The 26,928-nt window shown below is 46.0% G+C and overlaps 1 protein-coding gene across 11 annotated transcripts in view; it reads left to right on the top strand.

Annotated features, from left to right (window-relative positions):
* SCN8A (sodium voltage-gated channel alpha subunit 8) overlaps nucleotides 1-20,964 on the top strand; it is a 115,539-nt gene extending 94,575 nt beyond the window's left edge. For 8 of the 11 annotated variants that reach the window (XM_046664077.1, XM_046664058.1, XM_046664084.1 and 5 more), the window contains 7 exons: nucleotides 3,075-3,197; nucleotides 9,021-9,305; nucleotides 11,105-11,158; nucleotides 11,667-11,804; nucleotides 12,793-12,897; nucleotides 15,476-15,746; nucleotides 19,335-20,964. In XM_046664077.1, the coding sequence (XP_046520033.1) occupies nucleotides 3,075-3,197; nucleotides 9,021-9,305; nucleotides 11,105-11,158; nucleotides 11,667-11,804; nucleotides 12,793-12,897; nucleotides 15,476-15,746; nucleotides 19,335-20,482 (2,124 nt within the window). In that variant the 3' untranslated portion in view covers nucleotides 20,483-20,964. The remainder of the gene's footprint in view (nucleotides 1-3,074; nucleotides 3,198-9,020; nucleotides 9,306-11,104; nucleotides 11,159-11,666; nucleotides 11,805-12,792; nucleotides 12,898-15,475; nucleotides 15,747-19,334) is intronic. The other 3 variants (XM_046664104.1, XM_046664094.1, XM_046664111.1) reach the window with 1 other exon arrangement.
* The last annotated feature ends 5,964 nt before the right edge of the window (nucleotides 20,965-26,928 follow it).

Raw genomic sequence — 26,928 nt, 5'->3', positions numbered from 1 at the left:
GCCCTTGGCATTTCAGAACTTCCAGCAGGTGTAATTTTAGGTCCTAGTTTAGCACCATCTCTGAGAGACTCTCTTCCTCCCATTTCCTCCACCATGACTTGGTGTCGGCATCTGTATTCATCACCGTGTTTGTTTCCCTAGTGGGTTTTCATTCTCCCTTGTTGCCCTTAAAGCTGCTAAGAGCACTTTTTAGAATCACGTGGATAATCCAGACAACTTCTAAGGTTAATTCTCTTTATTTATAAGCCACTGAGTTCCCAGAGACAACTTTTTGTTTTGCTCAGGTCCTTGGCTACCCTGGAGATCTTGTCCTGTAAAAGAATTTTGTCATCTTTTCCCCAGGGAAACTTGCCATGTCGTATCAGGAGCTTAGCCAGCATGTCGGTTCCAGGGACGGGAACTTGCAGAGAGTGCTCACCGCATCCTGAATTCATCCTGAAAACATTCTGTTTGAAAGTGTTCTGTTTTCAAGAAGTCTCCCAGTATCTCTCCCTCTCCTTCCGTGCCTGGGGCCATGGATCCTGTGAATTTTGACTTCTCCTCAACTCCTTTTTCTTTTTCAGGTTTGATTCTTTCCTTAAAGAAGACTTTAAGCAAAGTTCTGATTATCTCCAGTGAGTTTAACATGGAGACTGAGAGGATTATAAGAAAGTCCTCAACTGAGGAATAACCCAGACAGGACCCTAACTGATGCTGTCTTAGGAGAGCTTGGCCAGATTGAGCAGTTGAGCAGCAGAATATCTCTCAGCAACATTTAGAGCCAACCCCTTGGACTGGCATCCGTACCTCCTCCACCCTTCTCCCCTCTTTAGGCCTATTTGTTATCAGATAAATCACCCCCTACCCCAGAGAGCTGGGGTCTTCTTGCCTTGTAGAGGGCCTGTTGCCACTCTAAGCTTAGTTTTTTGCATCTTTACCTAGCGTAGTTTCATAGGACACAGCTGACTCAGGGGTATTTTGAACTCAGAGACTTGGTTGGGATGGGCTAGCTTCCTTCTGATGCACCTATTAAGGTCTCACTAAGAACCTGGCAGTTTTAGATTATTTGTGGTTAAGAGTTGGCCGCACTTGGCAACAGTAGGCAAAAGACACCTCCACGCAGATTCTTATTGGTACTGATGGATGGAGGGGAAATGATTGATTGGTGCTACTGTGTTCTAGATAAGGCTTTTGTTGAGGCTCTTGTTTAGGCAGAAATTGAATTCTGAACCATCTATCCTCCAAAGAACATGGGGAGCCTAATAGGGCAGCATTTAATACCAGATTTGCTTTGAGTACTGCCTAGGCCTTCAAGAAGATACCTGCGCTGATGGATTATGAGTCCACGCATAGGTTCACACCCTTGGCTAAAAGTGAAACCTTTGAGCCTGCTCACCCCTGACCCTCGCTAGGTCACTGACCTTCTGCTTCTACCCCCTGCCAGTCCTGCTGCTTAATTATAAATGTCTTCATTTAAAAAAAAAAGTGTTGTACAGTTCAGAGATAAAGAATCAAAGAAACAGAGCCCTAAAATAGAGATAAAAAGCAACAAATGAAACTAAGTTGTGGATTGTTTCTTTTTTTCTCCTCTAAATTTGCTTTAAAATATCATCATTTGAGGCTAAGCAGATCTGCAACCACCACTTCCCAAAAGAGGGAATTTAAGAATTGTTGATGGGAACATCTTAACCTCTCCCAGAATTTGTGGTGCAATGTAAGAGAAAGACCACTCCCAGAAAGCCCAAGCCCAAGCATTCTAGGATTTGATCAGCTAAAGGTATTTTCAGGTCTGATGCCCCTTGCAGAGCTCTGGATCTCCCCCAGCTCAGGCCCAGGCAGCTGCAGGTGTAGTTAGTATCCAGGGTTAAGGTAGCATCGTGGTACCTGCTCTGAGAGGTCTCGTGGGACAAAGTGAATTTGTTCTCTGAGAAGAGCAGGAAAGCGTTTGACTGTGACTCTAGGCCTGGAGGCCTGCAGACTTCTCCCCAGGATGGCAGTGTGTCAACTCTGGACTATTCAGATACTGACAATCCTCTGCTGGGATATTGTCATCTAACTGCCAGTGGGGGAGCCGATCGGTCCGTGGAGAAAGAGTACTGGCCTGGGAATCAGGATCCTGGCTCCAGAACTGCCGATGTGACACTGAGCAAATTTTTCTTTATAGGTCTCGATTTCTTCATCTATAAAAATTTTAAAAAATTCTTCCAAGAACCCTTTCAGCTATTAGTCTAATGATGAGAGTAATAGAAGATTGTCCTAGAAATAACACACTTGAAGCCAATTCATTTTGGGCTCTTCTGGAGAGAAAGAATGGGAATTATAAGGACAAGTATGCATTCGGTTGTCCAGACCCACCCAAGTTCTCATGGCCGTGAAGGAGTCTGGGTTATCATTAGAAATGAGAGAGAGGAGAATTACTTAAGTGACTTCTCATGGAGCCAAAATTCTGTGAAGAATTTCCTCATTGGGTTCTTTTCTTCTTGGGAACTGCAGTGTCAGCTGTACTTACTGAATATGTTTCCTCTGTTAATATAACTCATCAAACCCTCAAACAAATGGTTTCTTGTCAACCAGGAGTAAGAGAGCTTGTCCCTGTTGGAAATCCATGGTGAATGAGCTGAGGAGGGGGCCGCTTGTGTGGAGTGTGTGTATTTATCTGTATTCTTTTCCATAGGTACCATTAAATTTGTCTGGCTTAATTTAATGGGAACTTCTGGGACCTGCAGAGACTATAAAGGGCGAGGGTAAGGTTTTTGTCATCTGTTCAGGCTCCTCTCCTTCCAAAGGAACTTCCTCATTCTCTCCCTCTCCCTCCAGCCTCTTCCCTTTTCCAACTTGTATGTATGTTCTGCCACCTCCTCCTGGTTTTCTCTTCCCTTTGTGTTTTTTCTTCTGCCTCTCTCACCACCTTTCCTTCCAGGTCGTTTGATTCCAAGTTGAAGTAGGCAGCTGGTGGTTCCCACTTCCTCTACCCGGGGGGGGCCCATCTGTATCATCAGTGCTAGGGGCTTTATTCTAACACTCTGGAACCTCTGTTTTCTTTTTTTGTTTTGTTTCCTTTTTTGTTTTTGTTTTTCTCTTCTGTTTCCGTGTAGGTCTCTTTAGTCAGCCTTATAGCTAATGCCCTGGGCTACTCGGAACTAGGTGCCATAAAGTCCCTTAGGACCCTAAGAGCTTTGAGACCCTTAAGAGCATTATCACGATTTGAAGGGATGAGGGTAAGATACTAAGAGCAGCTGATCCTTCTGCATGCCAGTGGAAACTGTTTAAGCACGCTAGAACTGATCACATGGTGGAGAGATCATTCCAACACGAACTGTGTGATGCAGCTGCTGATCTGATCCTCCGCTCTCTGCCCCGCACCTGCCCGTGCGAAGGGGCGTTGCGTTAAGCTGCCTCATCACATTAATATTGGCCCCACCCCCAACAACATGCCATTGCAGAACATGTGAACATTGGCTATTCTCATTTGGCCTGGCTTACCTGTCGCACTTGGGGCGGCTTTCTGGGCTGTTGATTTAATAGGGAGAATCACCAGGTGCAAAGAAGGGGAATTGTACCCCGCAGACCCACTGAAAAGCAGACGCCGCAGGCAGGGAGAGTGCTGCGTAGAGGCATCAGCCAGGTGGGGACTGTGGCCTTGGAGTCACTGAGAAAGCGGCTGAGAAAGGGCTTGAGACGTTGATGGCAGCCCTAGACTCGGGGATGGAGCAGAATTCGGCATAACCCTGGGGAAAGAAATGCTTGTCTTTCTATCTGATTCCTCTTATTGCACCTTGTTGTTCTCAGCCCAGTCCCCTAAGGACTGGCAGCCTCTGTCTGATAGCAAAGCTTTCCTCCTCACCCCCCACCCCTCTGCCCACGCTATATGGTCCCCTGTCCTAATATGGTCAAAATAACAACCAGGTACGATGCTAAATGACTATCAGCTAGTTCTCTCGAAATTTCTCAACACCTGCTATTCCTGCTTTGGTGATACGCCACTTAAACCAAAGGTGCAGGTGCTGTCACCTGCCAACTTAGAAATAAGGCTCCCTCCATTGGTGCCTTTTTGCTGTCTCTCGTTTTAAATAATTGTGCATGTGTGCACAGGTGCGTGCACACACACACTAAAAAGTCAATTTCCTAAAATCAAGTGGACAACTGGCTTTTGGTGGTAATAGTTGTCTTATGGTAATCAGAGAGGTCTGTTATACTTAACGAGACCAAGAAAACTCATTTCAATTCAGATGTTGAATACATGCAGGAGAGCAAACCAGAGGATATGTCTTTAAATGTGCAAATCTCAGCATGTAGGAATGAAAATTAAACCGTTGCAGTAGTCCACACGCACGAAGCAAGACTAATTGGAGAAACTAGAAACCAGGACAGTGCTGCTTCCTGCACGCCTCTTCTGTGAGTCCGGCCTCTAGTCCATGAAGCCACCCACAGTCGTACAGAAAGATGAATATTTCACTGGAACTTGGGAATTTTATTTTAGTATTTTAGTTTATTCAAACAAATGCGTTTTGCAACAAATTTGTGTTTCTTCTGTAGCACAGTCACGGTTTGGTTTACTAAATATTAGCTTTCTGCACCCCCTAAAACCACCTACAGGACGGTCAGGTCCACAGCAACATAAACTTATTTTAATTTAAAAAACAAAACAAACTTTGGGATTCTAGGCCTTTCTCCCACAGAGAAGAGAGATTGCAGAATGTGTGCAGTAAGGTCATTGTTAGACTCAGGCTAAATTTAGGGATTAAAGAGTATATTGCAGAGGACTCCGTGTTTTAGGCAGCCATGGTATCGTTGAAAATAGGATTAAAATGGCTTTCCTCCTCCCCCACCTTCACTTCTTTTCAGAAGAGGTTAAATTTTTTTATAAATCATACCTGTTTTGTTATGGAGTTGATAATCATTTTAGTGACTGACAAACTGAGGACTGGAGGAAGTCCATTGAAGACAATACTCGCAGCATCGTACCCGAGCTCGGTAGCCCTGATCCTCCACGTCCCCAGCCGTGATCCTGGATCTCCTAAAACCAGACTGGTGATACCTGAAGAAAGCTCAAGGAAAAATGCCCAACCGACACTTGCCACTGACTCTCTCCATCTGGGTGCTCGTTCCTGCCAGCCCCACCCCTGCGGCAGAAGTAGCCCTCAGTGACCAGCTGATGCCAGCTGGCTCACGAGGAAGTTATGTGAATAATCTGGTCATCGGATCCCTTTTGGGAGCCACAGCTCTTCCCTTTAGCTCCTCCTCTTTTCCTTGCCTTTCAGGAACTCTCAGTGTCCACTCCTCAAAAACCTGTACTTGTAACTTTCAAGTAGTTAAGAGGCCAGAGGTCCCAAATGGCTGGTCAGAACAGTAGGAATTTTTATTGAAAAAGCATTAGAAAGTGAAACCTCTACATCAGCTGTTTTTTTTATGGGCAAGAACAAGTTTGAACCCAAAGCTGGGATTTCAAACAATAAAGGTTCGGTAAGGGAAACGGCTATAGCAGTGTCAGCTCACTTGGTTACGCCAGTCAGCCAACAGCGCTGACCAGAACGGCGTGAGTAGGTGAGGAGGGCTGGGGAGCCATTCCTGTCCTGGTTTCCCAGGCTTTGTGTGGAATAATGACTGCAGGAGGAAAAGAGTGAATTTGCCTAAGCTTATAGTAAGTTCCCCAATCATAAACAGAATTAGGCACAGACATTTTATTTGTGTTATTTTTCTATGGGGACATGCATTTTTTATTCTTGTGTATGCCAACCCTTGAGAGATTACCCTTAGAATATTTTAAATAAGAAATCTTCACAAACTGAATACCATCGATGCAGATGGGCTCAACTGTCACTGTGCTACTCCAGTTACAGGCTCAGACCTCTGCTGAGAGGGAACGTGTGGCCCTAGCCTGTCCTGGGACACTGCCTTCAGTCTCCTCCTCTCATCCTCAAACCAAAGGCCAGAAAATTGAAGCACTCATGCTCTTGGCAAAGGAATACTTAGTGTAGTTCTTTGCTTTTCTCTCCTCCATAGTAATCTTCATTTACAGATTTCGCTGTGCTATTAAACTTTTGAGGGGATATAATAGGAATGCTATGAAACATGCATGCATTTTTGTTGATTGTCAGTACATGGTCGTCCGTTAAAGCCATGTTCCCTCTGCCAGATTTTTAAAGCTATTTGACAGGTTTTATAGTGTTTAATGAGCAACAGTAATGTTCTAGGCATTATGGAGAAGATAAAAATGCTGTTAGAATTAGTATCCATTGGAATTTTCTCATCAATTAAATGACATTTGTATCAATCACTGAGTATAAACTTATGCTGAAAAAAGTAACTTTTTATAGATTGCTAGACCCTAGCTTTAAGTCATATTTCTACACCTAGTGTTTAAGAATAATGAATTTCATCATAATTAAAGGCAATGTAGAGTAGTACCCTGAGTGTTATTAGAGAACAGGAGAGGAGATCCCGTTTATTAAGTAACTATCTATGGAAACTTGAATCATCATTTATGATATATCTGTAGTGTGAGCGCTCAGAATAAAAAAGCCTGGTTCTTACCCTTTGGTTGCTGAGAATATCAGCACAATGACAATTCTATATGGAGCACAGTTAAATAATTAATGTTTAACATATTGCAGCTTATCAGCTAATGTTCACAGCAAGGAAGAATTATTAGTAAATTTCATCAGCTGTTTACTGTTTTATTCATAAAATAGGATAAGAAGTTTTTCTTTGGTTATGATTAATAAATGAAAGGACATTTATATCTTATAAGTACATTGGCTTTCATAGAATTTTTATGTCATACATATCAGAGAACAAGCTCAGTAAATACTTTTGTGTGTTGATTCCATTGATCAGATCTGTGAGTACAAAAGTACAAGGAGATCACTTAGTCAATTAGCTAATTATTCTTCCCTGCTGGGCATATTACCCCGCATCTAACTCTAACACACAGACACGATGTAGGACAGGTTAGACTGCCTTAAGGTCGTCAGAAGAGCTCCTAGAGGAGGTAGATTCTGAACTGAGATAAAGAACATTTCTGGGTCTCAGATCCTCTTGTAGACTTGCGATGATGTAACAGAAGGTCGTGACCTTTCACCTAAGCTCTGCTACCAAATGCAGTCCCGAGACTTGAGCTTGAGAATCTACTCTCTTATCATTTAAGAAATGATTATTCTTCTTGTGGATCATCCTCCCTTTGCCTGTTCTTCTGCACATTTCATTGCTTTCTGGTGCTCCCACCAAAGGGTGAGCAACCGTAGAATGAGGAGGTAAAATTCAGATCTGATCACCTGACAAATCTGGTAATATAAATAAATAAATATGAATATCATTCTGCAAAATAACATCGGGGAGTTTTCAGATTTCAGATATTCTGGCTTTCCTTGCTCAAAGTAATGAACAATCAAAGAATAATGATTTTATACTAGTGACAGAGCTGTTTGATCTAGAAGAGATTTCTTGGTCTAAGAATTAAGAAATAACTGCCTCTCAATCTAAAGACCTTCATATGGGAATTGGAGAAACACAAAACCAATATTTCAGTCTAAGGAAGAGTGACTCCTTAGCAGAATATCATTGCCTTTTTTATACAGGACAGAACAGACAGCTCTTCCCAGCCACATGTTCCAATGAGTGACATTGCAATCTAGGGCAAAAACAGAAGATAAGACCTGAACCCAGGTCGGGCTCGAATCAGAGCCCACAGCTGTCCCCTGGCATTCCCTCCACGGCACAGCTCCTTCAGCCCTTTCCGCGCTGTGCTAGTTGGCAACCTGCTCTGTCTTCCCTACAATGGAAAACTGACATGGACATGGTGTTGTCACTTCCTAACAAAACTTAGAAGACTTCATTTATATCCAGTGTCTTTATTTTGATTCCATTAATCCTCCTAGGGTACTAGGGAAAGGAAGAAACATTCTTCCCATTTTAGGGTCACCTTTCTGACCTTAGCAGTCCCACTAAGACACCAGCAAGTGAGACTCAGGGCAGAGATGAACGCCAGCCTTGTTTTCTAGCCTGCCACCGGAAATGCTATTTTTGTGGGCAGGTGGAACTCCTCTAGTGAAACCGCTGCTACAGTGGAAGTGTTGTCTTCCACTCTCACCTAGAGTGTGAAGCGAAATCAGAGTTACAGACAACCCAGAAACTTTGGTTCCTGATGGATTTTGTTTCTTTGCTTTTTTTTAATTCCTGAATTTACCATAGCCAGTGATTTTTAACAATATGCCAATTTTTGGTTTCAAGAGCAGTGATCTAACCCAAAACTCTACAGAAAACTTAAGTCTTTGCTCTTCGTAATACGTTGTGAAGAGTTAAGTCAAGCCCTTGACTGAGCAGAGACATCAGCGTTAGCCAAGCAGGGGGCGACTCTGAGATTTAGAAGCCTACAAAGTCAGGAAAAAAGGCTGAAGAAGAGGAATGAACCTTGTGTGAAAAACACATCTGTTCAGATTTTATTTTATCCTGTTTGGTAGAGGGAATATAGCTTTTTTTTTTTTTCTTGAGCCTGCAAAATATGCATGCTCAGCTATTGCCTGAAACAAAATAACTGGCCTTGCATAGTCATAAAAGAGACTTTATGTATTGTTGACTGATTCACTGCTAACCCCGAAGGGTGGTTCTCTGTGGTTTTGAACAATCATGCCTTGTTTTGCAGAGGGGGAATGTCTGTTGAAAGGTAACTAGTGAGCTTGAACTCTCTCAGATTTTCCCACGGCGGCGTACTTTATGAGTTGGCGAAGAGGGAGACTGGACTAAGAAATAATTTTTTGGTCCAGGTTGGTGCCTAGGAGAGAAGACCTAGGCCAGCTTGGGCAGGGGGATTTGTGTTGGAGGAAATAAATAGATGATTTATTAGAATCCCTCAAAACTGTCTCATAGATTTAGAAAATGTTGGTCCTACTTGTGGATCTGTCCAGTTCCCCTAATTCCAAAGGGACCATAATGTTTCCGTAGTCAGAACAAGCCATACAATGTCATTCCCCTCCTGGAAATCAAAAGAGTGTGCTAGCCCATAGCTCCTCCCGACACTCAGCAACCTCCCCCTTCCAATGCAGGTGGTGGTGAATGCCTTGGTGGGCGCCATCCCCTCCATCATGAATGTGCTGCTGGTGTGTCTCATCTTCTGGCTGATTTTCAGCATCATGGGAGTTAACCTGTTTGCGGGAAAGTACCACTACTGCTTTAACGAGACTTCTGAAATCCGATTTGAAATTGAGATTGTCAACAATAAAACTGATTGTGAAAAGCTCATGGAGGGGAACAATACGGAAATCAGATGGAAGAATGTGAAGATCAATTTCGACAACGTCGGGGCCGGCTATCTGGCGCTCCTTCAAGTGGTGAGTATGGTTCTCCTTTCAGTTCTGTGAAACTCAGATGGCTAGCAGAAATCTCATTTGGCTCCTTCTCAACCCTGCTTCCAGAATCAGGATTACTCTTCATAGACTGCAGCAGACGACGTCATTTCCCAGACCAGTTCCTGGGAGACACCTTTCCCGAGTACTCTGGTTTCTCCAAGACCTCACTCAAAGGGCATCTTTCACTGTGCTCAGAAGCAGTGTTCTGCTCAGCAACAAATAAAGATTCCTGCAGCATAATAAAGTCGCAGAGAGGTCACCTTGTCTGTCTAGGACAGATTTTCTAGTTAAAGAGGAAGAAAAAAATGAAGAAGATAAGTGCATAGACCAAAATAGATATAGATATAGACGATGGCAATTTTGATGGAGCAGGACAGTCCTACATGACAGCTATACTAACGTTAACTGAAGAGAAGAACATGGCAGTGCTGTGATGCCACCTCTTATATAAGTCAGCTCAACCCCAGAGAAAGGTCTCGAATGGGTCACAGTAAGGAAGGATTTATTTTAATTATGTAGCATTCCATCATGCCTGGTTTCCTTTTCCTCTCCCACTTTTTTGGAGTGTTTGACAAGACTATGATACATTGGGAACTCCTAGGCTTTGCAATCAGACAGATGTACGGTTGAGCCACACTCATGTTTATTGGATACGTAAGTTTGGACAAATTACTCAGCCTCCCTGAGTCTGTTTCTTCATCTGTTAAATGTGGATAATATTATCTTATGTGGCTGATAAGAGGATTCATGATAATTTATTAAAATTTCTTAGCACAATTCCTGGCACATAGCAGTGCTTAATTCATGGTGTTTGCTGTTATGTATTTTTGTTACTATTGCAACTATGCCTCCATCATATAGTTGTTGGGAGTATTAAATGCAATAAGGCAGGTGAAGCTCTCAACTCGACGGCACATGTAGTAAGTACTAACCCTTACCTAGTAGTAGGAGGCATGTTAATGGAATGAACAGTGGTTTATCCCACTCCAAGGCTCTTGTGTTGTTCTATCCCAGTTCAAGAAACTGGGGTACACAAATCGAATCTGAATTGGCGCAGCTCCCAGAGACCAGTGCACATCAACCAGCCAGTCAAACCTTGTCTTCAGAGTCCCACCACCGGCAGGGCCTTGGACGGCACTCCTAGGGCCATCAGATGAATGAAGAACTGCCCATCCCCTGAGAAAACTTAGACTCGGGTTGAGTAAATAGAACGTAAATAAAACATGGAGACTATTAAATTGGTTTCCCATATTTGTATCCAAAATCAGGCCAGGGAAGGGGCTGCCTAGGATGAAGCCAGTTATTGCCACCACCATAGGCTCAACATGTATATTAAAAAGGGAAACGTTCTGACTTTTTAATACAGCTATGAATTTTTCAGACCCCCGTTGCTTGTTTAACACCTTTTTAAAAAACGACTCCTCAATGGAGGGTTAAGTTCTAAGTACCCTCACTAGATTCCCACCACTCATTCATAAATATGGCTTTGTCCTAGCTTAAGTAACCTTCCCAGACCCGTTTCAAGACCCTTTGTAAAAGTATTGATTCAATTACCATTGTCAACATGTTTCTCTGCCAAACCTTGATGTTATTTTCAGGGACTTAGACAAAGCTCCCTTGGGATCCTTATTAACAAACAGAGAATTCCATGTCCATGTGAGGCTGCACCCGAGCTCCCTGTCTTGTGTTCTCACTGATCCTGAGCCTGGCTTTGGGACCCCTGCGTAGACTCCCGCCCACCCCCCGACAGGCACAGTCTAACGACTGACTCTGTTTGCCAGGCAACCTTCAAAGGCTGGATGGACATCATGTACGCAGCCGTAGATTCCCGAAAGGTAAGGAATACCTGGTGAAGCCACAACCTTCTCAGATAGCCAGAGAGCAGGCAGCGTGGTGGGGCTCATTGAGAGAGAGAGGCTAGAACATTTGTTGCTGCTTTTATTGATTGTAGGTCACCCCCTTCCTCTCGGTGAGTCCTCACTCTCTTATGCTGGCTCCAGATGAGTAGCTTGTTGATTTTAGCCTGGCCCCAGTGGAGCCGTCTGTGCCTCAGCACTGCTTTGAAATAAATGTGGCTCCTAGCAGACAGCCCTCCCGCCCCCTCGCCTTATGGTTTGCATTTTCTCCACATGGAGAAGTCCACATGGCAGGAATAGTGCCTTCTTAGGGCAGGACCTGCCAATGTGGTGAAGGAGAGAGGCAAAGAGAATCTAGGGCTCCCCCACCCCAGTTTGTTCAGCAGCTTAAGTGGTCAGTTATGGCTGAGGGCCCTGGCATGTCAGAATCACCCATCTGATCTCCACGCTGGATGCTGACTCTCTTCCTTCTCTGGTTCTTTCACAGCCTGATGAGCAGCCTAAGTATGAGGACAACATCTACATGTACATCTATTTTGTCATCTTCATCATCTTCGGCTCCTTCTTCACCCTGAACCTGTTCATTGGTGTCATCATTGATAACTTCAATCAACAAAAGAAAAAGATAGGTCTCCTCCCCTCCTTGCCAGTGGCTGGAGATCAGTCCAGATGAGAGGCACTCCCGTCCCTGTCTCTAGAGAGAGAACACCTCTCTTTCTCTGAAATCCATGTTATCACCTCACTGTGGCACTGTCCCCACTGTACCTTAGCCCCAACCAACTCTTTCTTTTGGGGGCTGGATTTTGCAGTGTGTGGTTTACCACAGTTACAAGCCATCTTATTGAGGCCTTTTGCTGGTTTTGGCCTCCCACCAGAGGGAGGTAGGGTCAGAGAGGGTCTAGGGACAGGATTGAAAAGGAAAGAAGCAGATGAATAGCTGTAGTGAGAAGCAGAAATTGTCTAGACTTCTCCTTATCCATTTCGGTCCCCGGGCACCACTAGCAAATTGGGACTCAAGACACCATCCTTGGAAAGTTCACTGGCTTACTTGTCCCAGATGGTTAACAGTTTTTCCAAAGCAAATTGAAAAGATTACTCTTGTCATTCATCTTATAAATCAAGTCTGTCCCAATAAACTCCAAGGAAATCCTCAAACTTTCTTGTACCAGGATTTCCAAATTTTTAATATTGTCAGAAATAAATGGGCCATTAGCCACGAGTTGAAAATCTTTTTATTTAAAAAAAAATTTTTTTTCTAGAATTTATCAGGAAAGCAGGCCAAAAAAAATTTAGGAACCAGTGGGCTGTGACTATCTTCAGAGTCATTGCTCAAGTTTAACCCTTTCCTGGGGGTGTGGAATTGGATAGCCCGTTTCCTTTCTTCCTAGCGACTAGCAGATCTCAGAAATCCCAAGTGAAAACAAAGGCAGGTATCTGTGAATTCGAATAGTTGTTCCAGGTCTCTGTCACTCTGGGACAACCGTTAGCCCAACTGAGCTCTGGAAAGGAGGGGGCGTAAGCCTCCCTCAGGCCTCAGTGTTGAGCCTTAGGTCCCAGACCCGCGGCATGTGAGAGCCAGTTGTAATTGCCCATCTTCTTTTTCCCTCCTTTACTTTGGAGGTCAGGACATCTTCATGACTGAAGAACAGAAGAAGTACTACAATGCCATGAAAAAGCTGGGCTCAAAGAAACCGCAGAAACCCATCCCCCGCCCCCTGGTGAGTGCACTGTGCAGGCGGAGGGCGGAGGAAGACCCCATGTGGGAAAACACGCTGGTAGGGTTCCTGGGAGGAAGAATAGGGTAGGTGATAAACTGCCTGTGCCCTCGAATCCTCTCCTACCCACCCCCTCCGAAAGGCCCGAGGAAGGCCACAGTAGAGCAGGGAGTGCTTTTCCATTTGTGCTCCATCTTTCCCCTGAGCCTTCCCTGGGCAGCCGCAGAGAACTGGCACGTTAACCACCGTGCTCTGGCCCTGGTAGGGAGACGTTTCAAGAGACCACTAGAAACGAACACGGGAAAATGAAAACGGAAGCTGACCTCTTTCCTCCCAGTGAGAGAGAGATTTGGTCATTATTTTCCCAGCTTTCTACCCAACCAGGAAGTCTTTGCAAGGAGGTGCCAGAGGCTAAAGTAATGCTTCCAGCTATTTGGGGGAGCAGAAGAGGGTGACACTAGGAGAGGCTGCCGCCCCAATTTCCTCTCTTGAACTGAGCCTTTTGTAAAGCAGATTTGGGGGCTGGGATGCTGCTTCCCCTCTGTGTGTGGCTGTCCTCTTGCTTCAGAGAGGAGGTGCTCTGCTCCTGAAGCCACAACCCAGCTGGATGGGACCTAACCCCCAAAGCCAGGCTCGAAGTTCCTTATTCTGTGATTTTCACTTAAAGTCACTTTTTATTTTAAAAAACCAGCAGAACTGTCAAAATAAAAGCTCACCTGGCAACCTAATTTGTAAAAATAAAAATAGAGCTAACTACCTTGTTTGGATCAAGAGGGGGAGTCCCAGAGCATTTTCCCTCTTCATCCCCTGCCTTGTTCCCGCCTGCCCCTCACCACCTTCTGAGAGGAAGGAGACCCTGGGGCTTTGAAAACCACTGAGTTAAAGGAGCCCTGAAAATAAGCACCAGCTCAGGGGCCTAGGTACGTTAAAAAAATCAGGGAGATCTTAAGAAAGAGAATGCTTTTTGTATTTCCTCGATATTAGCGTTTCCATTTTGTGGTATAAATAGGACTAAAAGAAATGGAAGAAGGTTAATGTTTCTAAAGTTCTGTTCAGTACTTTGCACGTGGCAACCTGAGTGCCTTTTCTTCCACACTCAAATATGAAAGCTTGGTGCCGAGGAATCATTAATAAAGAGTGATCAGTCCTCATTCAGCAAGTATTTATAGATTTCCAACTGCGTACCAGGCACTAGGCATAAAGAGATGAACGAAATTTAGACACTGCTGTCATGGAGCTTACAATATGGTGGGGGATATAGACCATAAATAAGTAAGCATGGGTGTTAACCAGACTTACTGTGGTGCTCATTTTGCAGTATATACAAATATTGAATCATTGTATTGTACACCTGAAACTAATATAATGTTATATGTCAGTTATATCTCATTTTTTAAAAAGTAAGCAAACAGCTTTATAAATGTGGAATGTTGTGAGAAGAAATTAACTGGAGGGCCATGACAGAGAATGATGGAGGCTTGAGGTGGGGGATCTGCTTCAACAGGGTAGTCAAAGAAAGCTTCAGTAAGGAGGGTCTTGTTGAGTGAACGAGAAGGAGCCAGAATGCTGGGGAAAGAGATCCAGGAAAAGCGAACGAGGCCCTGCAAGCAGGAGACAGTAGTGTGGCCAGCTGCGGTGAGCTAGAGGAGCACGAGAAGAGCAGCAGCAGACTGTGAACAGCATTCTTCAGCCAGGCCAACAGTAGGAATTTTATTGCAAGCCCAGTGACAAACTATTGAAAGGTTTAAGTAGGAGAATGATGTGATCTGGTTATGTTTTTAAATAATCACACTTGCTACTGTGTGGAGACTGCCTGGATGAGGGCAGGAGAGGAAGCAGGGAGACCAATTTGGAAACTCTTCTAGAAGTCCAGATGAAAGATGATGCTGGCTTAGGCTAGAGGAATGAAATGAAATGGATGAATTCAAGTTAAATTTTGGGGGTGAGAATCTACGGGACCTGCAATGGATCAGATGGGGGTGAGGGAGGGGAAAGAGACAAGGATGACCCTCAGATTTCTGGCTTAGAAACTGGATGAATGATTGAGAGAAGAGAGGAACCAGCTGCGTGAGGGGCAGGGGGAAGGACTTAGTTCTGCTTTGGACTTGTTAACCTTGACATGCTTATGAGTCATCAGCGAGAGATGTCAGGTAAGCAACACAGGAGTTCAGAGGGCAGCTCTGGGCTGGAGAAGAAAAAACTTGAGAAACGTAAGGACATAGATAGTATGTAAGCGACAGGAACAGATGAGCTCTCCTAGGGAGAAAGAAGGGGTTAAGTCAGAGAAGAAATGGCCAGCAAATGAGACTGAAAGGGAGCAGCTGGAGAGGTAGAAAGACATCCAGAAATGGTTGGTATCATAGACACAAAAGAGAAGGGTGGCAATTTTAGCAGACTCTTGGTGAGGCAGTGTTGATGTTGGTCTCTTTCCGTGCTCCTGACATCCTGATGGAGCAGCAGGATGGAGCCGGCCGGTATTACAGAGGTGACAGCAGAGAGTGCTTTGCTTAACAGGATGGCAGCTTCCACAGCCTGCTTGGAAAGGCTTTCATGAGTCCTTTTGTATCTTTCCACCCCCCAGAACAAAATCCAAGGCATCATCTTTGATTTTGTCACTCAACAAGCCTTTGACATTGTTATCATGATGCTCATCTGCCTTAACATGGTGACGATGATGGTGGAGACAGACACTCAGAGCAAGCAGATGGAGAACATCCTCTACTGGATCAACCTGGTCTTCGTCATCTTCTTCACCTGCGAGTGCGTGCTCAAGATGTTTGCCCTGAGGCACTACTACTTCACCATCGGCTGGAACATCTTCGACTTCGTGGTGGTCATCCTCTCCATCGTGGGTGAGCGGGGCAGGTGGGCGAGGGCGAGAGGGACCCGACTGGCCCTGAGGACGAGATTCCTGGGAGTGCGACAAATTCCACAGGTCTGCAGTGCAGGCAGCTTACTCACAGCTGAAGGCCGTGTATACCCCCACGTCATCCCATGGGCCCGCCCAGCAGGTTACGTGGCCGAGGGGTTTCTACTGAGTCTTCAGAGTAGGCTTGGATTGTAAATTCTATGGTTGGGGGGGCGGGGAAGATTAGATTTGGTCCTTGCTTTCAAAAAGTTTAAATTCTAACAGAGAAGGTAAAAGAAATGTATTAAGGGGCCGGCCCCGTGGCCAAGTGGTTGATGAGTTCATGCACTCTGCTTCGGCAGCCCAGGGTTTCACCAGTTCGAATTCTGGGCGCAGACATGGCACTGCTCATGAAGCCATGCTGAGGCGGCATCCCACATGCCACAACTAGAAGGACCCACAACTAAAAATACACAACTATGTACCGGGGGGCTTTGGGGAGAAAAAGGAAAAATAAAATCTTTAAAAAAAAGAACAAAAACGAAATGTATTAAAAAATATGGCTACAACAGCAGTACAAAATGGAAAAAGGAATGGTGAGAGATGGTTGAGTTGGATGTTGATGAAGTGGCCTAGGGAGATTCTGGTGGTGATGGTAAGTGGTCGTGCTGCTGCTGCTGGCAGTGTGCATTTACCGTGTGCCAGGTATGATTTGAGAGTTCGTTCACTTGCGTTACCTCACTTGAGCCTTATGACAGCCCAGGAAGCGGGCTGTTGTCACCGTAAAGAGTCCAAGGTCACTCAACTAGCAAGTGGCAGAGGCAGAACTCAAGTTGGTTTTTAACAGCAATCGTGGCATTTTGCTTCACCAAAAAGGCCTGGAAGGGTGATGTCCTGGCAAGCAGAGGAAATGCTGTCCTGCTGTTTGCCCTCCCAGAACTTTTCCTTGACTTCCTAAAAAGTGTCTCGAAGGGTGAAACAGTGCCTTGGCTCCAGGTGGGTTTGACTGACTTATGCTAGCAGAAGTGGAGTGCCTGAGACCCGTGGGAACCAGTCCCAGAGTCTGGTGGCTACATTGGTTTAGCAAGGCGGTGGCTATGGGCACCAGGAGGCAGCTGGCCCTCCCCTTGGCCTGCGTCACTTTCTAGTTCTAGCTCTAGGATCAGACTGTGAAATGCATTTTTAAGCCGGGTTAACAATAGGGATTTTGCTGCAAGCCCAGTGAGAAACTCTGAAAGGTGATCAGTAGGAGAAAGATGTGATCCGTTTATGTTTTTCCAGGGCAGCATGTACAAAAGTGTGTTGCTATAGCAACAGTAATCCCATACATTTCTCCCCAAGAAAAGAATCCTATGATGAAATGACTTTGGTCGACATTGTACATTGACTTTCCCTTTGGAGGGTCACAGGACACATTAGCCTCTAGAAGGCTCTTGGAAGGCCTGCAGTAAAGAATCCCGTTTAACACACCATCCTGCCTTTATTTGAGCACAGCAACCTCTGTTCAAGTAATAATAATGGTGTCTCATATTTTAATGCACATATTATGTGCTGGTCACTGTTCTCAGTACTTTACACTCCTTCCAACAACCCTCTGAGTATCGTGAGGAACTGAGGCACAGAGCATGTGGCTGGTCAGTGAGTGAGCAGGCTTCAAGCCCAGTGCCCAGCAGTGAGTCCACACTCATAACCTCCCACAAAACGCTCTGGACAACGCTGCCCTTGTGCGCTGTTCTTGAACTTTCTCTGTCCACCCATCACTGAGTGGGATGGAAAACCCACAGGCCAAACCATGGCCCCTATTCTCAGATGGTACTTAAAAATAGAGAGGAAGAATAGAGTTTCTTTTGATGATTGGGATTTTTATTAAATATCATTAATTTGTTCAGAAACAGAAGTGTAGAAAATATCTTTTTAAATTAAGAGAAGCTGGGATAGCACTAGCCCTGGCTGCTCCTAGAGGACCCCGTGAATGGTGCTCCCACTGCCTGGATTGCTGCCTGCCCCTCTCTCCCCGCCCCCCGGGACAAATGCACGCTCGTCCTATAAAACCTTCATCTGGCATGGTCTCCTCTCTGAAGCCTTACTTGCCCACCATATACGGAATGCAAGTAGTACATAAATTACCTGACTTCTTCTGGTCACTGGTTACGACTTAATTGACAAAGAAAAAGAAGGAGCTGAAATTCATCCTGGGTCCCAGCTGAGGTAGAGATTTTCTTGAAAGTTCAAACACCCCATGGAATTCCAGCTCCACCAGAGGCCCCAAGAGGGTACCTGGCCACTCTCTGAACTGACGGCATCTTGTCCCTTCCTGAAAGCTAAGATTCTTTGGTGGCTTGAAACTTTCAAATAAGGAGATTCCATAGCCTTCTGCATGTCACTACTCCCGTATTTATGAATCCTTATAGTTGAAAGATATTTCCTTATTTAAATTAAATCCTTCATGTCAGTTGAAGCTCACGTTGTCTGGTCGGGGCCTCAACATCAAGAGAGGGAAGAGATGTCATCACCTTCCCTTCAGCTGTCACTTCCCAACCCTTTCATCTCCTCTTCCTTCTGTGGCCCTCACTGGGCTCCCATTATTGCTCTGTAGTTTAAAGGCAGGTGGTCTGGTTGAGGTGGACCCCTCGATGAATGTAGGCAGAAAAAGACCCTCTGGTTTGTATGTTTTCACACTCTACTTTTATATCCTACCAATGCCTTGATGTTATTATCTGCTCATACTGGTTTCTGATTTATGGCTTTAAACACAAAATCTAGAAGCTCTGAGTTAAAAGCCACTCATGAGAGGTCCCTTTAGTTTTCTAGGCTAGTTTGGTAGAGTAGGGACATGGGGCAATGAGAAACCAAAGATGTCTTTTCAGAGCTAGGAAGAAGATACTTTGGAAATTGGTGGTGTTAATGGAATAACTAAGACATCACAGCCAAAGGGGAGTGAAGTCCGGGGGTGGAGCCAGGGCTTCTCATTCATGGTTGTGGAAATGGAAATTTGATAGCATTTTGGAGAGGAATCAGTCTGCATGCACAAATCTGAAAAAAACTAGTTGTCCTTGAGTGGGAAACAGATAAATGAGGAACTATTCATAAAATGGAATACCATTCAACCGTTAAAATGAATGAAATTACTTTAACAGTGGAGCCCAACCTCACAAACATAATGTTAAGTCTCGAAAGCAAGTTAGAGAGCTGAAAAGACACAGTATTATCCCTTAAACACGGTAGGATGCTATCTCTATGTTAGTTAGGGATCCACACTTAGCAAATGAGGAAGACACTGGAATGATACATACCATCTTCAGGATTGTGGTTGCTTCTGGGGATGAAGAGAGGAAGCAAATTTGGTAAAATGCTAGCGTCTATTAAATCTGGGTGTTAGGTACATAGGTGTCTGTTTTATTGCTTTCTCTGCTTTTCTATATGTTTGAAACATGTGACTTTCTTTTTCTACTGTGAGAGTTCTGATTGAATAGTAAGGCACTCATTCTATAAAGTCCTTTGAACTTAAGGGTCCATAGTGCCAGGTGAGATAAGTAAAGAGAAAGGGTGTCTCCAGTCTCAGTGACCTTTCTTCTTCTATTCCTCTTCTTAGGAATGTTCCTGGCTGATATAATTGAGAAATACTTTGTTTCCCCAACCCTATTCCGAGTCATCCGATTGGCCCGTATTGGGCGCATCTTGCGTCTGATCAAAGGTGCCAAAGGGATTCGTACCCTGCTCTTTGCCTTAATGATGTCCTTGCCTGCTCTGTTCAACATCGGCCTTCTGCTCTTCCTGGTCATGTTCATCTTCTCCATCTTTGGGATGTCCAATTTTGCATATGTGAAGCATGAGGCTGGCATCGATGACATGTTCAACTTTGAGACATTTGGCAACAGCATGATCTGCCTTTTTCAGATCACAACCTCAGCTGGTTGGGATGGCCTGCTGCTGCCCATCCTCAACCGCCCCCCGGACTGCAGTCTGGATAAGGAACACCCAGGGAGTGGCTTCAAGGGAGACTGTGGGAATCCCTCAGTGGGCATCTTCTTCTTTGTAAGCTACATCATCATCTCCTTCCTAATTGTTGTGAACATGTACATTGCCATCATCTTGGAGAACTTCAGTGTAGCCACAGAGGAGAGTGCAGACCCTCTGAGTGAGGACGACTTTGAGACCTTCTATGAGATCTGGGAGAAGTTCGACCCCGATGCCACCCAGTTCATCGAGTACTGTAAGCTGGCAGACTTTGCAGATGCCTTGGAGCATCCTCTCCGAGTGCCCAAGCCCAACACCATTGAGCTCATTGCCATGGATCTGCCAATGGTCAGTGGGGATCGCATCCATTGCTTGGACATCCTTTTTGCCTTCACCAAGCGGGTCCTGGGAGATAGCGGGGAGTTGGACATCCTTCGGCAGCAGATGGAGGAGCGGTTCGTGGCATCCAATCCTTCCAAAGTGTCTTACGAGCCAATCACGACCACCCTGCGGCGCAAACAGGAAGAGGTGTCAGCAGTGGTCCTGCAGCGCGCCTACCGGGGACATTTAGCAAGGCGGGGCTTCATTTGCAAAAAGACAACTTCCAATAAGCTAGAGAATGGAGGCACACACCGGGAGAAAAAAGAGAGCACTCCGTCTACAGCCTCCCTCCCATCCTATGACAGTGTAACTAAACCTGAGAAAGAGAAACAGCAACGGGCAGAGGAAGGAAGAAGGGAAAGAGCCAAAAGACAAAAAGAGGTCAGAGAATCCAAGTGTTAGAGGAGAGCAAAGAGTAAATATTGTACAGATTTAAAACTTGCAAGTGAAAGGTTGTTTACAAACTTCCTGAATATTATCAATGCAGAACAGCTGTGGAGACACTCTCTCCTGAAGATCTATACCAAACGTAGTCTGCTTACCATGTCACACGGTTGCATCTTGAGCAGTGACCTGCCAAGGGCAAAGGACCCTGCTCCCTGGACTCACAGATTTTCTAATGCTTGGGCAGGTGGTTACTGCATGTTCCACATCAGTCAATGCAACTTAGGACAAAACTAACAGGATACAAAAACAGAGGAGAGGCTGCCGGGACCAGCATATTTCCGTTGCAGCCAAATGGATTTTATTTTTTCATTTCGTTGATTCTCAGAAGCAGAGAGCATCACTTTAAAAGTTTGTTTGTTCATGCAAACTATATTTGCATTCTTACATTAGTTAAGCTAAGCAGCAAAAAGAAAAAACACACACACACTCACATTTAGCCCATGTCATTTAGTTGTCAGTTTCTTTGACATAAACCGCATCTTCTCCACATGGGCTTCACGTGGTTTGGAGATGGGTGGGGGAGAACAATCAGGCTTCTTCAGGCTGAGGAGGACTTGCTCAGGCCAATTCCAAACATTGTGCTCGTTCAATGCGTAGAAATGATTTGCATGATGGCATGCCGTGATCAGAAGTCATGCATGAGAACCATACACCACAGGGCACTACTAATCCTGTCCCCTGCACTGGGTCAGCCTTTGGACAGGACCCGGCCCTGCACCGTTCACTGTATTTGGAGAAAAAATGGTAAGAGTTCCATACCCGCTGCAATTCTTTCTGAATTCTTAGAAGTCTTTCATACACCTCTGGGTAGGGAAACATAGCCAACCAATTGACCACTACCACCCACAAAAAACAAACCCAGTCCAACAAGCAGATGGATCCGTTGTGTGTATATGTTTAACAGACATCTCTAACATACAGCCATTGTTGCACATTTTGAAAGATGAACTATTTAATGCTGCTCTGTGTCCCGTACATGGGGAAGCTTTGATCTCGAATGGTTTGTATTAATAATGTCACTGTAAAACCAAATCCTAGGGCTAAAAACAAAAATCAAAAAAAAAAAAAGGTTCATTTGTATCTCGCAATATTTATGATGGTTGTTTAGCCTTCATACTGGAGAACTGACACTTACTTGGGGTAGAGATGAAAGTGCTATTCAAAGTAGCATGTTATCTCTGGGGGTAATTTGGGGAACTTCAAACAACCTTTCGTGGGGGGTTAAGGGGTGCTCACTTCATTAGTATCATGTCCTTCTGCATCATGGCTTTCTCGGGGCTCGGGTCCGTGTGGAGAGGGTTGGGATGTGCTGACCGGGCCTCTCTCTTCTACAGAGGCGTCATCGCGGGCTTACACGCTGCATGATTCCTCTTGCCTCCATCACATTTTTCCACCAAGCAGGGCTGCCCTTACCCACATAGGCGGGTGAGGGCAGCAGCGTTGGGGCTACAGCTGTGGTTTATTTCATTTGTTATTAGAATAGTCACTGGTGGGACCTGAGGTAGAGATGGAGCCGCCTCTGAACCAAGCCCACTTGGTTTCTTTATTGCACTGGTTCTCATGAGAAAGCGACTTAATGCTAATTCTTAAGATGTTCCAGCTTCCCCCAGCACATTCCCTTTCAGCCAGTTTTGCTATGTGCTTAGCAACCTGCCCATTGTCATTGGAGGGTGGCTTTGGGGGGAGTGTCGTATCTTCCATTCCATCTCCTGCTTTGGGAAAGACAGTTCCTAGTCCAGGGGTTTCTCATCCAATGACTAGATTTCAAAGCCGAGATGCTGCAGTGGAATGTGTCAGGAAGTCTGTACAAAGAATGAGGAGAGACTCTGGCATGCAAACCCAAATAAATTCTTCCTGAACCCTGCAACAGAGGGGAAAAAGCCACCCGTAATCAGACACACCAATCTGCCTTGCAGTCGAAGCACTGTGGATGTAATCGCACAGTCCACCTGATGAGCTTTGTGTAGAACAAACCACAGCGAGTCAGTAAGCAGAGCTTTCTGTCCTGGTGGACCGTTCGAAACTGTCCAGCTCTCGTAAGCCTGCTTCTGCAGCATCACCCGTAGGACTTTCTGTGCTACACCCGATACAGGCTGGGGAGGCATTCCTTTCGGTGACCCTGCTAACTGCTAGGATGGATGTATAGTAACATGTACAGGCTCCATCGTCAACAGCACAAAACAGAAGCTGACACGTGTGGTTATTCTTTTTAAGAGAATTATAAATACTGTAATATATCATTTTATTTTATTGGCATGCCTTTTTGTAAATACAAATTATTAACTTATTAAATAGGAAATGGCTTCTGGCTTATGCCATTGTCATGTTTATTTTTATTTTTTATACTTTTCTTTCTTCTTAGAACTTAGAGATGCTGTCAGCCAATGTACATCCCCAAACCAGACAGACAGACAAAAAATTTTTTATTGCTAATGGTCTTTTCCAAAACAACAAAAAAATATATATTTTTGTTCCAATGTGCAATAAATTCTAACCACTTCTATGCAAGATTTGGCTAAACTTCATAATTGTTCTTAGGTCTTGAGATGGGCAACAGAGCTATAAGATCCTGCTCGCTACTCCAGGCGCTCATGCTAGTGATGTCAAGAGCTACTAGAGCATATTAATGAGGTTTTTCTGAGATCGGACCTTGTCCTTCCCCAGACCCTGATCCCAGCCAGCAAGCTGTCTCCTCAGTAACACATACATGGGCCTTGGTATCTGACACCTGTCAGCCAGCTTCATAGGGAAGAAGCCACCTCCACTCTATTGAAGTTTCACTTTTCTTTTTTAAACTTCTCCTGCCTTCTTTTCCCTCACCCACCGTCCCTCCACCCACTCACCCACTCACTCACTCGCTCACTCGTCGCCCTGCTCCACACTTCTTTGGTAGTAAATGACACCATCACCAGCAGTTTACACCCGCAGTTAACAGGCATTGAACTGAAAGCATCAGCGATGACGTTTTCGGACGTCTTCACTGAGTGGGTATGTGGCAATGCTTTGCCAAATATTAACGAGGCCACTCAAAAAGCAGCAGCAGCCACAGTATCACTGCACATATATATATATAAAGATATAAATACAATATAAATATTTATTTTTTGTAGCCAGGTCCTTGGTGCAGTATTTGTACTCCACAATCCACCTTTAAAAAAGGACAAAGAGCAAAAAGACGTGTGATGCTGTTCCTTTCAGATGCAGAGAGGCAAAGCCACTGAGCAGCAGCGGACACGGTTGCTGGTCTGTGTGTGAAAACACTTTCCCCTCTTCTTCCCTCAACCTCCTTGTCACTCAGGACGAGGAGACTCCATGATTTAAGGTGGAGGGCCAGAGTGGGAGAAACTTCCCGAGTCCACGGGACCCACTCCCACTCCTCAGTAAATGAGCCACTTCCGGCATCAGAAGTCGACTGCGAGAGATCAGCGGAAACTCCCAGTCAGGCCCCGAATGACAATGCCCAGAGTTCTTTTATTTTTCGCCGCAACCAATGTCAACGTGTGACAGACCAGTAGGGAAGATCAGTGTTTTAGCGAATGTGTAGAGGCCATCACTGCTCTCAACGAGACGTGATCAAAAGTACATCAGTCACTACTAGAAGCCAAAAGGAAATAAAATAAAAATGAGCCTTTTTACTGTACAAGGGAAGCCTGTCTTGGTGTGCGTTTGTTGCTTGACTATCCCAATTCTTGAGTCCTGGGAGGGGTTTGGGAATTGGGACCTTAGCACCTTTGGGGAAAGGAGGGGAATGGAAGGGAGAGAAATCAGAGGGCCTCTCACAAGATGCTGGCTGAGAAGTAGAGATTGGAGAGAAGCAAGGTCCTGACGCCCACATCCCCGCTCACCCATTGCATGTGGCATCCCCCGGCCGGGCGGTGCTTACAGGAAACCCCTTCCTCGCCAGTCTACCTAGCAGAGCTCCCGAGAGGATGTCGGCCAACCCAGCTGGGCTGGCCTTCTGTCTTTTTCACCAGTATGTAAAGAAAAAAACTATCCCAGTGCCCCAAAGCTCAGGCAAGCACGATGCCCACCAGCCTCCACTCTGCTAGCTAATGCTGGGCCCTGCCCTCCATCACCCCGACAGATAAACCAGCAGACTAGGGCTGGTCTCATTCACATTCGTGCAGGGGAGAGGGGCGCCCCTCCCCCTCCCTCCCCCTGCCCTGCTTTGGGGACATCCCTCTCTAGGCCATGTCTCCCGGTCCAGGAACACTCAGGAGGATTTTGAAGTGCCCACTCTAGTCCACTCCAGTAGCTCTACTCTGGAGAGAGATGGCTGGTAGGTCAGTCCCCATCCTTGTCCCCTCGGCCCCCAGCCTCCAGGCCTGCTATGGAGGTGAGATTGCCATGGGTTAGGACTTTGTGACTTGAGTCCTGGGCATCTTCTGTAACGATGCCTCTTTCTTTTCTCAGATGTTGCCCAAAGTTTTGCAAAAAGCTTCGTTGATTTTCAGGTACCCCCACCCCTAAAGAATCGGCTGCAATTACTCAGCCAGGGGGACATCAGGAGAGAAGAGGAAGTCGGGGTTGGGAGGGGCCCAAGGTTGGCACAGAGTCTGCGTTGTCAGCCAGCTCTATGCTTTCTTGGATCCCCTTTCCAAGATTTCCTCCATTAAAGCGCTCCTGAGGCACCCCCTGCCCCTGCACCCCACTGCTGTTTGCTGTACATAGAGGCTAAGTGGGGTGGGCTGGGCGGGTGTGCACGTGTGGTGTGTGTGTGTGAAGAATGTATATAGGTAAAGGGGAGCGTGGTCCAGTGGTTCCAGAAAAGGGACAGAACTCCTGTGTTCCATCCCCAGCTCGACTGCTGGCTCGCTGTGTGGCCTTGGGCAAGTCACTTAACCTCTCTGTGCCTCAGTTTCCCCATCTGTAAAATGGGGATAATAATACTGACCTACCTCACAGGGGTGTTGTGAGGCTTTAACTAAATGTTTTGTAAAGTGTTATTGAGATACAGAGGCAAAGGCACTAGGGAAGGGCAAAGTATAATTTGGACTTCGGAAGATGAAATGGTACCATAAATGCTGCTATTCTGAGAGCCATTTTAAACTGCACTGCTCCAACCACCCCCGCTTCTCATCACCAGGACAGCAGGTCGAGAAAATGTCTTTCCTTTCACTTGCTTCTGGGGTTTGTGATTATTCTAGACACTATTTTTTCCCCTTGCTGTATCTCCTTCCCTCACCCCCTCGACTTGTTCCCTGCTCCGTTTATGCAGAAATGGCAGAAATGCTTGAGAAATGAGAATGTATAAGTGGATTGGAAGTTTATAGTCTGAAAATTCAATTTTACTTTGTACTGTACATCTTTTTACTTTAGAATTTGCAATAAAGGGTTACGTCAATCTTGTTTTCAACTCTCCTCTTGGACTGGCCTGTCATTCTGTCACTGCTCTCACACCAGAGCCCCTCAGCCCAGGGTGGATGGGGAGTCAGGAACTCCTACCCAGCAGGACCCCACAGCTGTCCTCCTGCCTCCTCCTGTGGCAGGGGCTCAGTCTCAGCAGAGTCTGTGAAGGCTCAGCTCGCCCAGGCTCAGCTCCTGGGATGGGTCGGCGGTGCCCGCCACTCGGGGTGGGAAAGGTTTGGGGCTCCAACAGCCCTTCAGGAGGCCTCGCCTGAGTGGGGAGAGCAGCGTGGAGGCAGCAGCCCCTCGAGGTGGGCATGCCTCTAGCTGTGCTGCCCCCTGAACACTCCAGCAGGGCCTCAGAGTAAACAGGGGCGCCGCGTCCCATTCCGGGCCCATCGTGCGTCCCAAGCTCCCTTACTGCGCACAGGTCATTCCCTATGGAGCTCAGACGCAGCTCAGGCAGCTCTGGGTTCAAAACCCCGACTATGCCACTAACTAGTTGTGGCCAGAGTTCCCTCATGTGTAATGGAGATAATACCTTCCTTCTAGGGTTTTGAAAATCATATCAAATAATGTTTGTAAGTGCTTAGCATAGGGCCTGGCACACAGTTAGTGCTCCATAAATGGTGGCTCTTAGTGGAAAAGCAGTTGCGACATAAGGAACTAAAGGGGACGAGAATTGGAAGGCCCCCGCGCCCCCTCCGTAGATTGGCCTGGAGCCCCTCCGTCCCCTGACAGCCACCCGCCGGCTGCGCGGGTCATTTCCAGCGAACCAACACACCGACCGCTCCCTGCTGTGCGAATTTCGTCACTTTTATAGTTGTCGACGGCAGCGCCCACCCAGCACCGGCCCCGCTTTACAGCCGCAGGCGAGCGGGCACCTGGCCGGCCAGCAGCGCGGGCCGCGGGGGCGCGGTCCGGAGCGGCTGGGCCTGCCCGCGGCTGGGCCTCCCGGCGGGCCTGTGCTCGGCGGGGGCGGCCAGGCCGGGGCCGCGGGGCCACGCCGGGTCGCCCGTCGAGACGCCAGATGGGAAGAGCGTCGTGTGTACGAT

Source organism: Equus quagga, chromosome 1 (assembly GCF_021613505.1).
Source record: "Equus quagga isolate Etosha38 chromosome 1, UCLA_HA_Equagga_1.0, whole genome shotgun sequence".
In the NCBI taxonomy this organism is placed as follows: Eukaryota; Metazoa; Chordata; class Mammalia; order Perissodactyla; family Equidae; genus Equus; species Equus quagga.
This window is presented reverse-complemented; position numbering and strand designations above follow the sequence as displayed.